General features: G+C 42.1%; 1 protein-coding gene across 1 annotated transcript in view; it reads left to right on the top strand.

The window, feature by feature from the left end:
• The first annotated feature begins 1,569 nt into the window (after positions 1 to 1,569).
• LOC111963734 (nucleolar and coiled-body phosphoprotein 1) overlaps positions 1,570 to 12,509 on the top strand; it is a 15,935-nt gene continuing 4,995 nt past the window's right edge. The window contains exons 1-16 of the mRNA XM_070443498.1: positions 1,570 to 1,825; positions 2,369 to 2,424; positions 2,765 to 2,880; positions 3,744 to 3,817; positions 4,097 to 4,225; positions 4,339 to 4,449; positions 4,531 to 4,643; positions 4,813 to 4,981; positions 6,831 to 6,948; positions 7,179 to 7,327; positions 7,464 to 7,634; positions 7,754 to 7,891; positions 7,993 to 8,199; positions 8,321 to 8,566; positions 8,668 to 8,760; positions 11,972 to 12,079. Of these exons, the coding sequence (XP_070299599.1) occupies positions 1,709 to 1,825; positions 2,369 to 2,424; positions 2,765 to 2,880; positions 3,744 to 3,817; positions 4,097 to 4,225; positions 4,339 to 4,449; positions 4,531 to 4,643; positions 4,813 to 4,981; positions 6,831 to 6,948; positions 7,179 to 7,327; positions 7,464 to 7,634; positions 7,754 to 7,891; positions 7,993 to 8,199; positions 8,321 to 8,566; positions 8,668 to 8,760; positions 11,972 to 12,079 (2,115 nt within the window). The 5' untranslated portion in view covers positions 1,570 to 1,708. The remainder of the gene's footprint in view (positions 1,826 to 2,368; positions 2,425 to 2,764; positions 2,881 to 3,743; positions 3,818 to 4,096; positions 4,226 to 4,338; positions 4,450 to 4,530; positions 4,644 to 4,812; positions 4,982 to 6,830; positions 6,949 to 7,178; positions 7,328 to 7,463; positions 7,635 to 7,753; positions 7,892 to 7,992; positions 8,200 to 8,320; positions 8,567 to 8,667; positions 8,761 to 11,971; positions 12,080 to 12,509) is intronic.

The raw sequence follows: 12,509 nt of genomic DNA, 5'->3' as shown, positions 1-12,509 counted from the left end.
GGACCATGCGGACACCTCCGAGCGCTCGGGTAGGCTGTTAGAAGTGTTATCCGACTGGATCAACACAAATAAATTATAATAAGTATATGTCCCCCCCACTTCTAAAGTTGCCTCCCTGATAATATCGATAATATCGATACTACTCCCATCCCAGTGAGCACAATACGTCTTTTCTACGTCTTGTGCTCATTGGTTTGAACAGGAAGAGTCTGTTGTTTGGTTGGGGTGATTTAGGCCATATCTATTCTCTACCAGAGCGAGGTATGACATCAGATTAGAAAATGTGTACTGTGTGACTAGCTGTTCTTGTTGGTTCCCTCAGCACAAACTGAATGGATTTCTGTGTGGGTTTCTTGTTAATGCAGCACAATTATTTAATATTATACTGATAAATAACACAGGCTACTTTGTACTGTAACATTATCTTCTCAGTTTCAGCTTTTGAAACTGTCATTTTCAGTCGTGTGTTTGGTCTTGTGCCCATTTTATTTTATTTAACTAGGCAAGTCAGTAAAGAACAAATTCTTATTTACAATGACAGCCTACCGGGGAACAGTGTGTTAACTGTTCAGAACGACAGATTTTTACCTTGTCAACTCGGGGATTAGATCCAGCAACTTTACGGTTACTGGCCCAACGTTCTAACCACTAGGCTACCTGCCGCCCGTTTTGAAATGTCCCCTCTCCTACTTTAACTGACACCCAACATCATGCCATTTTGGTAGAATAATCTGTTTCAGATATTTTCCTATATTCATTTGCACAGCCTTTTGTAGTTTAATTTCTGGGAGAGTTACAGGGTGTTAGATGCCATCGTGTGGTATGTTGATGAATTGAAAACCAATAAATACGTTTATGACGGCACAGTCCTACGTTACTCTGCCACGATCCACGTTCAAAACAACCGGTAACTCGGAAAAAACGAGCAGCGAATGGGAAAATCGTAGTGAACGGTCATCCAACTCTGGAATTTGGCCCTCTTTCTAGAGCTCCGACTTTCCGACCTAAAGATCACTGACGTCATGATTTGATCTCGTACTTTTCGGAGTTCCCAGTGGTTTTGAACGCGACATGAGTTTACAAACGATGGTTTGAGACCCACAGGTGGATTGGGACAAATCAAAAGGATTGTATTTATTTGGTGGGTCATAAAAATGCCAAAAGGTTTTACGGGGTGGATCACAAACCTACGTTAAGTTTGTTATACAGATTTAAGAGGGGATCACACCCTTGTATTGTGTACTATGTGATGTATTTCTGATCATTTTGTAAGAATTTGACTCTCAAATGCAATGGTTCTGAATCCCCAGGACACATGTCACTCACATGGTCCTGACATCATTGATGACGCTGCGGGTATAATGCTTTGTGGCTTGTTATAAGCATGCATGAGCCTTTATAATAATCCTATTATAAGGCTTATAATATGTTACGTCTCTCTATGTATGGAATTGTTAGATCATTGTGAGATGATAACAACACATTTTAAGTGGCAACAAGGTAGTGTCAAATCAGTGAGAAATGCTGGACCAATTAAAAGACTCAGGTGCATTACACTACATGTCCCATCATGCACATCGAAGGGGGCGTAGTCGCTGTAAATACATGGCAAATTCCTGCAGACAGTGAGGATGAAGAGCTCTTAATCAGTAGATTAAAGCCCTTTTATTGATTATTTTGATTGTGCTAGTCGTTCTACCTTAAAACGATGACTTCAAAGGACCCGAATGCATCAAATAGTGCCCTGCTTTATTTGATTTATCAGCATTTAAAGGAGAATGGTTACCAGAAGGCTGCAAACGTGCTGAAAAAACATGTAACTCAGGTATGTTTTGATACTATCCAACTCTTTTTTTTCTTTCTTTTTTTTCGTTTCAACTTCTCATTAAACCTATATTAGCACATAGTGTATTTGACCATTTTGAAGTATGTGTGGTTATCCAGGATTGAAGTCGTGTAATGTAATATTAGGTGAGATTTGCTTTAATTATTTTCAATATTTTGTATCTGAATAAACCTACGTTTATGCAAATAATGTTTGCAATTGACCTTCCCTTTGAATGGTGCGTCTTTCTGAATCTCTACCTTGGATTTAGTCAGCCATAACTGATGTAGAACATTATGTAACAGTTGAACACACGTTGGGGCCATGAATGGTGGCACTGTACATTTTGTGAAATGCGCACCATGGTCGTTGTTGCGAAATGATCTTCGTCTACTTGTTTTTCAGATGAATAAATGTATTTAAAGCAATTGTATATGTATTCAGTTGTCTTTAATACTTTTTGCAGAATGTATATAGACGCATTTAATATAAAATACTCAACATCATTCTGCCCTATGCATTTATGCTTTTGGTGACCTACAGATGGAAACACCAGGAGATATCACCTCTTTACATGACATCTACACAAGTTGGACCAAGTAAGTATAGTATAATATGTCATATTAGTTTAGTTTGCCTCAGGCACATATTGTCATTATGCAGTGCTTATATAACATAATGTACTATGTGCCTTTGGGCGGCAGGTAGCCCAGTGGTTAAGAGCGTTGGGCCAGTAACTGAAAGGTCGCTGTTTTGAACCCTGAGCTTGACTAGGTGAAAAGAAATCTGCCAATGTGCCCTTGAGCAAGGCACTTAACCCTAGTTGCTCCTGTAAGACACTAAGGATAAGAGCATCTACTAAATGACTTAAATGTAAACATGTTATGGCATTTTAAGGTAAATCATTTGTTATGTACTGCTGCTATAACACATTTTCAGGGTCTCAGAAATCGGACAAAATCCAAAACAAGAGCCTGAAGTGGATTCCACCACCCTGAAGAAGATTAAGGCCGATCCATCAACCAAAGAAGAAGATGTGGACTCAAAACCAATTGGTAGGTGTCACGTTCCTGACCTGTTTTCCTTTGTTTTGTATTTGTTTTAGTTGGTCAGGGCGTGAGTTGGGTGGGTTGGTCTAGGTTTGATTTTCTATGTTGGGATTTTGTGTTCGGCCTGGTATGATTCTCAATCAGAGACAGCTGTCAATCGTTGTCCCTGATTGAGAATCATACTTAGGCAGCCTGGGTTTCACCTGTGTTTTGTGGGTGTTTGTTCCTGTGTCAGTGTTTGGGCCACACAGGACTGTTTCAGGTTAGTCACGTTTGTTGGTTGTTGTATTTTGTAGTGTTTGTTGTTTTCCCATTAAAATATGAATACTTACCAATCCGCATCTTGGTCCGATCCATGCTCCTCCTCGTCTGAGGAGGAGAACGACTACGACAGCCGTTACAGTAGGCTACCTCCTGCCCTATATTAAATATAATGTTCACAGTGTATCAAATTCACAAACCCTTAATCAACCAAAAAACAGCATTAAACTGTTCCACGGAGAAGATAGACTTTATACAATAAAACTTTATTGTCCATGTTACGGCGAACAATGAAAATGTGTCTTCTGCTCCGTTCTTAACCTCCTTCTCAGAGGGCACACATTGAGACAAGCACTATCGTAAAGCTACATGGGTCAAGCTGCCCAACGGTAGGGGAATGTTTTCAGGATGTGAACATAGCAGCCCTCCAGTTGCCAGATCAATTCCCCCCTTTTCCAGCACCCTGGCCCGGAATTCGAATTGGCCACCCTTCAGCTACAGGCCCAACTCCTTAGCCGCTGGGCTACCTACCGCCCCATCTGGCATTCATAGCTGCACGTGATCAACCATGTAAATTCAGAATTCCTCATTACTCAGCTGTTTTTCAGATTCTCTACCTCCTGCCCCCCACACACCCCAGGCTGCAACCCCAGAGAATGAGGAGCCGGTCCCACAGGATGAGGTGGGTAGATGGAGGAGGAGCTGTGATTTGGGTTGGGCCTTGGCACCAGAGCTATATATATATATATATATATTATATGTGTTGTAGAGATTTATGTCAAGACAATACAGCCTTTTGGGGACTTGAACAGGTTTGGATTAGCAAATTGAACATTGTTTAATTTTTCTAGCATACTTAAAACAATCATAACACAGATATAATACAGTATTTATAGTTATTTAGCTCCATTTGATGTAGTTGCTGACTACTGACATTCCGATTTCTGTGTCATTATCGAAGTTGCCATCTACTCCAGTCAGTAACGGGACAGTGGAAACATCAGCCCCTGTACCAGCGGTCACCCCTTTAAAACCAGCAGAGAGCTCAGACAGTGACTCTGAGAGCAAAGAGGAGATTCCCCTCACACAGGTGAAACATGGTGTTCCATTTGGAGGATAAAGGCTTTCTTGATAAATGAGGTATATACATTGTATGAAATTGACTGTGTATCCCATGTGTCTGAATGCTTACCTCTCTTCCAGGGAGCTACTGTCACCCCAAAGGCCTCTTCAGCTGTCCCTACCACCACGCCCTCAAAACATGTAGACAGTAACAGCGAATCAGACAGTGAGAATGAGATTCCTCCATCACAGGTGAGGGGTCTTACGACAATTGTGTTATAACTACATTCTGTGAAATTCAGATTTATAAAATGTTTACTCTGTGTATTTCAGACTGTTGTCATACCCAGTAAGGCCTCAGCTCCCAGTAAGACTCCAGCCAACCCCACAGCTCCCAGTAAAGCAGAGAGTTCAGACAGTGACACCTCAGACAGTTTGAAGAGGAGGTACTGTCAAGGTATGTCACACCTGAATCGTTGTAAATTAATTTCAGCTCAATTATTTGCTGGTAATGGTTACTCCTAGGTACTAGCATGGTTATTCAACAACGCCTGACTGCCATGCATTGTCTTTCCATCTTCTCTCCTCTGTGTTTTTAGAAACTAACATCTAAAGCGCTCTTGTGAAATCAGCCAAGGCGCACCCAGCAGCCCCAGTGAAGACCAGTGTAGTCACCCCCAGTCAGGCTAAAGCTGCTCCCAAGACTCCTGCTGCAGAGAAGAAAGCACAGAGCTCTGACAGCGACAGCTCAGACTCGGACACTGAGGAGGAGGCTCCTAAAAAGGTGAATCCTAATGATACCTGACTACAGTAATGCTCTCACACAAATTTAAGCTTGTGTCTGAAATATATTCTATAACATACAAGCTGGACAGTCATTATAAATTTTAAAAACTCGGAGCACAATGTTGGTGACTTCCTGAACTTCCTTTGACCCATTGTACAGTATTTTTTATGAATCAACTTAACAGTAAGAATACAAAGACAACCATATCTGTCGTCCAGTCACTGTAATGATGTGTGTGGACATTGCATAGATATTATTATAGTCCTCTAAATTCACAGCTAACACCCCCGTGGACAGCTTGTATTTGCCAGGGGGTACTGCTCCTCTGTCTTTGTGCTGAAGCAGTGATCCATGGTCCTGTAACTCTGTTTGGACAGGGTCAATCCCCTTGGCTCTAGCCTGACAAGCTCTATAGTGGCACTCAGCTTCGAGTGACTGTCTGTGACACCGACCAGGAAACATGGTTCTCATGCCATGTTTCATTTGTCTCTGTTCCAGAAACCTGTGGCGACACCCAAAGCAAGCCTGTGGCTGCAACTCTGGTCAAGGCAGAAGCAGTGAAATCCACCCCTATTAAAAAACCAACAAACAAGCTCAGACAGTGACAATGATGACACTGAGGAGGAGGCTCCTGTAAAGGTAGGTCACAACTGACTAATATCATTCCACCCTGTCCTATAGCAAGTTAATTTGCTTGAAAAGCTTGATATATTTTTTTGTTTCAGAAATCAACACAGACACCGAAAGCTGCTCCTGTGAAACAGCCAAGGCGATGCCCAGCACCCAGTGAAGACCAATGTAGTCACCCCCAGTCAGGCTAAAAGCTGCTCCCAAGACTCCTGTCCAAGAGTAAGAAAGCACAGAGCTCTGACAGCGACAGCTCCGACTCAAACAGTGAAGATGAGTTATTTATAAAGGTAAGTCATACCTGAGAAATACACTGAATAAAAATATAAATGCAACATGTAAAGTGTTGGTCCCATGTTTCATGAGCTGAAATAAAAGATCCCAGAAATGTTCCATACGCACTAAAAGCTTATTTCTCTCTAATTTTGTGCACAAATTTGTTTATATCCCTGTTASTGAGCATTTCTCCTTTGCCAGCCAGGATAATCCACCCACCTAACTGGTGTGGCATATCAAGATGCTGAGTAAACAGCATGATTATTACACAGGTGCACCTTGTGCTGGTGACAATAAAAGGCCACTTTAAAATGTGCAGTTTTGTCACACAAATCAATGCCGCACATGTCTCAAGTTTTGAGGGAGCGTGCAATTGGTAGGCTGATTGCKGGAATGTTCACCAGAGCTGTTTCCAGAGAATTTTATGTTAATTTCTCTACCATAAGCTGCCTCAAACGTCATTTTGGAGAATTTGGCAGTACATCCAKCCGGCCTCACAGCGGCAGACCATGTGTAACCACGCCAGCCCAGGACCTCCACAACCGGCTTCTTCACCTGCCGGATTGTCTGAGGAGGGTGGGGTGCTGAGGAGTATTTCTGTCTGTAAAAGCCCTTTTGTGTGGAAAAATGAATTCTGATTGGCCTAGCTCCCCAGTGGGTGGGCCTGCCTGCCAAGTGGATTGGCCTATGCCCTCCAAGGCCCACCCATGGCTGCACCACTGCCCAGTCATGTTAAATCCATAGATTAGGGCTTAATCAATTGATTTCACTTGATGGATTTCCTTTTATGAACTGTAACTCAGTAAAATCTTTGAAATTGTTGCATGTTGCGTTCATATTTTTGTTCAGTATAGTAATTAAACCATTTCTTGTCARTAATAAAAACAAATATTGAGTTGGTTTTATTCCTGATATAATGCCTTGATATAATTTTTTGTTTCAGAAATCAACACAGACCCTGAAAGCTGCTCCTGTGAAATCAGCCAAGGCGATCCCAGCAGCCCCAGTGAAGACCAGTGTAGTCACCCCCAGTCAGGCTAAAGCTGCTCCCAAAGACTCCTGCTCCAGAGAAGAAAGCACAGAGCTCTGACAGCGACAGCTCGGACTCAGACAGTGAGGAGGAGGCTCCTGTAAAAGGTAAGTCACACCTGAGAAATAGTCATTAAACCATTTCTCCTTGTCACTAATAAAAACAAATATTGAGTTGGTTTTATTCCTGATATAATACCTTGATATAATTTTTTGTTTCAGAAATCAACACAGACCCTGAAAGCTGCTGCTTTGAAACAAGCCAAGGCGATCCCAGCAGCCCCAATAAAGCCCATGTTAGTCACCCCCAGTCAGGCTAAAGCTGCTCCCAAGACTCCTGCTCCAGAGAAGAAAGCACAGAGCTCTGACAGTGACAGCTCAGACTCAGACAGTGAGGAGGAGGCTCCTAAGGTTTGTATAATAATCCTACTAAAAAGATCCCATTTACTGTACAACTCACAACATGATCTACTGTAGGTCAATGTAGACATAGGAAGTGCAGTAGACCATAAACACCATAAGTCATTACTTCTGTGATAGTCTCCAGATCTGCATCTGCTCTCTCCCTAAGACCAAGCCGGGGGCAGCTGCTCCAGTCAAGGCTGTAGCAGTGAAATCACCAGAACCAGTGAAGTCCAGCAAACTAGCTATCACTCCCTCAAAACCAGCAGAGAGCTCAGAGAGTGACAGCAGTGAGGATGACATTTCTTTCACACAGGTGAAATAATATTTGCACTATTAGAACATGCAAGCAGCTTTTTTTCTGTGTAATCATGTCTCAAATGTACAACTATAATGTTGTTTATTGACACTGGTCTGTGTGGATTTGTGTTTCAGACTCCTGTTAAAGTCATAGAGGCAGCTTCCAGTAAGGCCTCAGCTCCCAGTAAGACTCCAGCCAACCCCACAGCTCCCAGTAAAGCAGAGAGTTCAGACAGTGACACCTCAGACAGTGAAGAGGAGTTTACTGTCAAGGTATGTCACACTTGAGAAATAGTCATTAAACCACTTCCCCTTGTCAATAAGAAAAACAAATATTGAGTTGGTTTTATTTCTGATATAATTATTTGTTCCAGAAACCTGCACTGACACCCAAAGCTGCTCCTGTGAAAACAGCCAAGGTGCGCCCAGCAGCCTCAGTGAAACCCAGTGTAGTCACCCCCAGTCAGGCTAAAGCTGCTCCCAAGACTCCTGCTGCCAAGACTCCTGCTGCAGGGAAGAAAGCACAGAGCTCTGACAGTGACAGCTCAGACTCAGACAGTGAGGAGGAGGCTCCTGTAAAGGTCTGTATCATATGCCAGAAATATATGATTTGATAGTGTTGTGTTAATCCTGTGATAATACTGAGGATAAATTGGTGTATAATCCTAGAACTTTCTTAAACCTGAATCTACTACCAAGCAGAAAACCACCCCTGCCTCAACCCCAAGCAAGGCCAAAGCCACTCCTAAGACCCCAGCTGCAGCTGCTAAGATGGAGACTGACAGCTCAGACTCCTCTGACAGTGAGGATGAGGCTCCAGCCAAGCAGGCCCCTGCCAAGCCCACCCCCAGCCCGGCTAAAACCACACCCAAGGCCCCTGCTGCAGCTAAGAAGGCCGACAGCTCGGACAGTGATGAGTCTGACTCTGAGGAGGGCAAGCCAGCTAAAGTAAGTCACACATGTTATTAACCTGTTGTAATGTGCTTTTGGTGATGTTTTGGCGTCTGCAGTTGTACCTACATTGTGTTTATTTGTTTTTGTTTCTACAGAAGGTCACTGCTATCACCGTAGCCAAACCTTCAACTCCGGTACAGGAGGAGGACAAAGATTCCTCAGACAGTGAGGATGAAGAAACACCATCGGTCAGTCTCATAGCCCATCAAATTTAACTAGGGCTGTCCCGGACTAAAAAAAACTTTGTCGACCGAAAGTCATCTGGTATAAAAGAAAATGGTGTATTTTTCCATATATAGACACACCCTATGTGTTTTAATAAAATGTACTTTATGCATTGAGCTTGTCTGAGGCTTAAAGCTTACGGTTTGATGAAATAAGACAAATGCCTTATGATGGCGCCAGAGGTCTAGATAACCAGAAGAGAAAAACCTGACTCCACTATTTTCCTCCCTCTCCTGCTGGCTTTCACAGGTTCTGCCATTACTCTCCTGAAGTTGCCGGTAATAGGCTACATGAGGAGTTAGAAACCTTTTTCATGTGCAATGCAAATTTATCTTACCAATCCTACCCATCTGCGTGGCAGTTATGGTTTTCATATGCACATTGTCGTGAAACAGTTATTAATTTATAATAACGGCTTCATATCTGAAAATCATTGTCATGTGGTTAATAAAAATTCTATCCAAATCTAAATGAAAATGATAAACCTAAAAAGTAACTTCTATTGCCTTTGCCAACTATGTAAAATGTGTCTACATAAAGCCAACAAATAAAAACTTCAGCTTGTAGGTAGAAATTATCCTGATAAAAATAAATATCCTATAAATCACATTGGCTACACATGGCCTGTCTGCAACAAACTTGAATCAATGTATCAACTATTAAGTTGGGTCCAGCCCTGAAGCTTGCACTAGCCAACTTGCAACATTGTATAAAATATTCTGGGCCCTCAGTTTCCCCGCCAGTGAGCTCAGGACAGACACAGCTGTAGGCTATTTTCACAATGGATAAGAAGCAGTGATTGACTTGGACAGGAGCTCACCGGAGCTGAGTCCCGGCACTTCAAATGTTCTACTGCTTGAGCTCCTGTTCCTCTTATAGAATATTAGCTCAAAAGTATTGTGGAGCTCCTGCACATAAATATAAACGGTACCAGCATCCAAAATGAGTACCAGAACATATTTCAGTCCAAGTCAAACACTGATAAGAAGTAATCAGGTAGACCTATTTTATGACGTTTCAACTGGCTCAGAGCATGACATTTTCTGCTTTCACGCTAAGTGGTTATCGACAGGGAGAGAACTGGGAAGATTATTCAGGTAGCCTATCGCCTACTTCTATTTGTGCGCGTCTTTACTCAACATGGACAGGAGCGCTCCAAATAAAAGACAATGACTAAATTGACAAAACTCGTAAATGGAATGAAATAAACCAAAACTAGTTTCTCACAAGTGTAGCATAGGTTGTGCACTCTGTTAACAATGTGTCCACTCCGACAATGACAACGGGAAGACTYGAATAATAATATTGAATGCATTAAAAATAATTACCATAAACAAAGTAACAAACATTGTAGATTATAAATTATAGGAGTTAAAGGTAAATGTACTACTGGTGATATACAGTACCAGACAAATGTTTGGACACACCTACTCATTCAAGGATTTTTCTTTATTTTTTACATTGAAGAATAATAGTGAAGACATCAAAACTATGAAATAACACATATGGAATTATGTAGTAACCAAAAAAATGTTAAACAAATCTAAATATATTTTAGATTCTTCAAAGTAGCCACCCTTTGCCTTGACGACAGCTTTGCACACTTGTTGCATTCTCTCAACCAGCTTCACTTGAAATGCTTTTCCAACAGTCTTGAAGGAGTTCCCACATATGCTGAACACTTGTTGGCGGCTTTTCCTTCACTCTGCGGTCCAACTCATCCCAAACCATCTCAATTGGGTTYWGGTCGGGTGATTGTGGAGGCCAGGTCATCTGATGCAGCACTCCATCACTCTCTTTAGTCAAATAGCCCTTACACAGCCTGGAGGTGTGTTGGGTCATTGTCCTGAAAAAAAATGTATAGTCCCACTGAGCGCAAACCAGATGTTATGGCATATCGCAGCAGAACACTGTGGTAGCCATGCTGGTTAAGTGTGCCTTGAATTCTAAATAAATCACTGACAGTGTCACCAGCAAAGCACCATCACACCTCCTCCTCCATGCTTCATGGTGGGAACCACACATGCAGAGATCATCCGTTCACCTACTCTGCGTCTCACAAAGACACGTCGGTTGGAACCAAACATCTCAAATTTGGAATCAGACCAAAGGACAGATTTCCACCGGTCTAATGTCCATTGCTCGTGTTTCTTGGCCAAATCAAGTCTCTTCCTCTTATTGGTGTCCTTTAGTAGGGGTTTCTTTGCAGCAATTCGACCATGAAGGCCTGATTCACGCAGTCTCCTCTGAACAGTTGATGTTGAGATGTGTCTGTTACTTGAACTCTGTGAAGCATTTATTTGGGCAGCAATTTCTGAGGCTGGTAACTGAATGAACGTATCCTCTGCAGAAGAGGTAACTCTGTGTCTTCCTTTCCTGTGGCGGTCCTCATGAGAGACAGTTTCATCATAGCGTTGATGGTTTTTGCGACTGCACTTGAAGAAACTTTCAAAGTTCTTCATTMTTTGGATTGACTGACCTTCATGTCTTAAAGTAATGATGGACTGTCGTTTCTCTTTGCTTATTTGAGCTGTTCTTGCCATAATATGGACTTGGTCTTTTACCAAATATGMCTATCTTCTGTTTACAACCCCTACCTGGTCACAACATAACTGATTGGCTCAAACGCATTAAGAAGGAAAGAAATTCAACAAATGAACTTTTAACAAGGCATACTTGTTAATTGAAATGCATTCCAGGTGACTACCTCATGAAGTTGGTTGAGAGAATGCAAAGTGTGCAAAGCAGTCATCAAGGCAAAGGGTGGCTACATTGAAAAATCTCAAATATAAAATATATTTTGATTTGTTTGGCACTTTTGTTTACTACATGATTCCATATGTGTTATTTCATAGTTTTGATGTCTCCACTACTTGTCTACAATGTAGAAAATAGTACAAAATACAGAAAAAKCATGGAATGAGTAGGTGTGTCCAAACTTTTGACTGGTACTGTATATATTTGTTACTGCTCGACTAAACAATCTCGGTCGGCCAACAGCCAAACAATCGACCAATCAACTAATTGGGGTCAGCCCTAAATTAAACTGATAATTAGTGTGCATATCAAAGTGAAAATGTTTGGCAATGGCATTTATTATATAAACTTCAACTTGCATAGATTAAATTGACCTTGTATTTTATCTGTGCTTATGAATCTGACGTATGTGACCAGAAAACAGAATCCACACCATCTGAGACAGCTGTCACTCAAACCCAGGCAACGCCTCCTGCTGGCAAGGAGGGAGGTACAGAGGAACACAGTCCAGCAGAGGTACATACGGTACGGGTGATGTAGGGATGTTATGGAACACAGTCCAACAGGTATGTACAGTACGGGTGATGTAGGGATGTCATGGAACACAGTCCAACGGGTATGTACAGTACGGGTGATGTAGGGATGTCATGGAACACAGTCGGAGATCTGTTCTAACACAGGTGTTCATCCAACTGGGGGTAATTTTAGATGTATTCCACGGTACAGGGTGATGTGGGGATGTCCATGGAACACAGTCCAACGGGTATGTGTACAGTACAGTGATGTAGGGATGTTATGGAACACAGTCAACGGGTATGTACAGTACAGGTGATGTAGGGATGTTATGGAACACAGTCCAACGGGTATGTACAGTACAGGTGATGTAGGGATGTCATGGAACACAGTCCAACGGGTATGTACAGTACAGGTGATGTAGGGATGTCATGGAAACAGT

This window comes from Salvelinus sp. IW2-2015, linkage group LG5 (assembly GCF_002910315.2).
Source record: "Salvelinus sp. IW2-2015 linkage group LG5, ASM291031v2, whole genome shotgun sequence".
In the NCBI taxonomy this organism is placed as follows: Eukaryota; Metazoa; Chordata; class Actinopteri; order Salmoniformes; family Salmonidae; genus Salvelinus; species Salvelinus sp. IW2-2015.
This window is presented reverse-complemented; position numbering and strand designations above follow the sequence as displayed.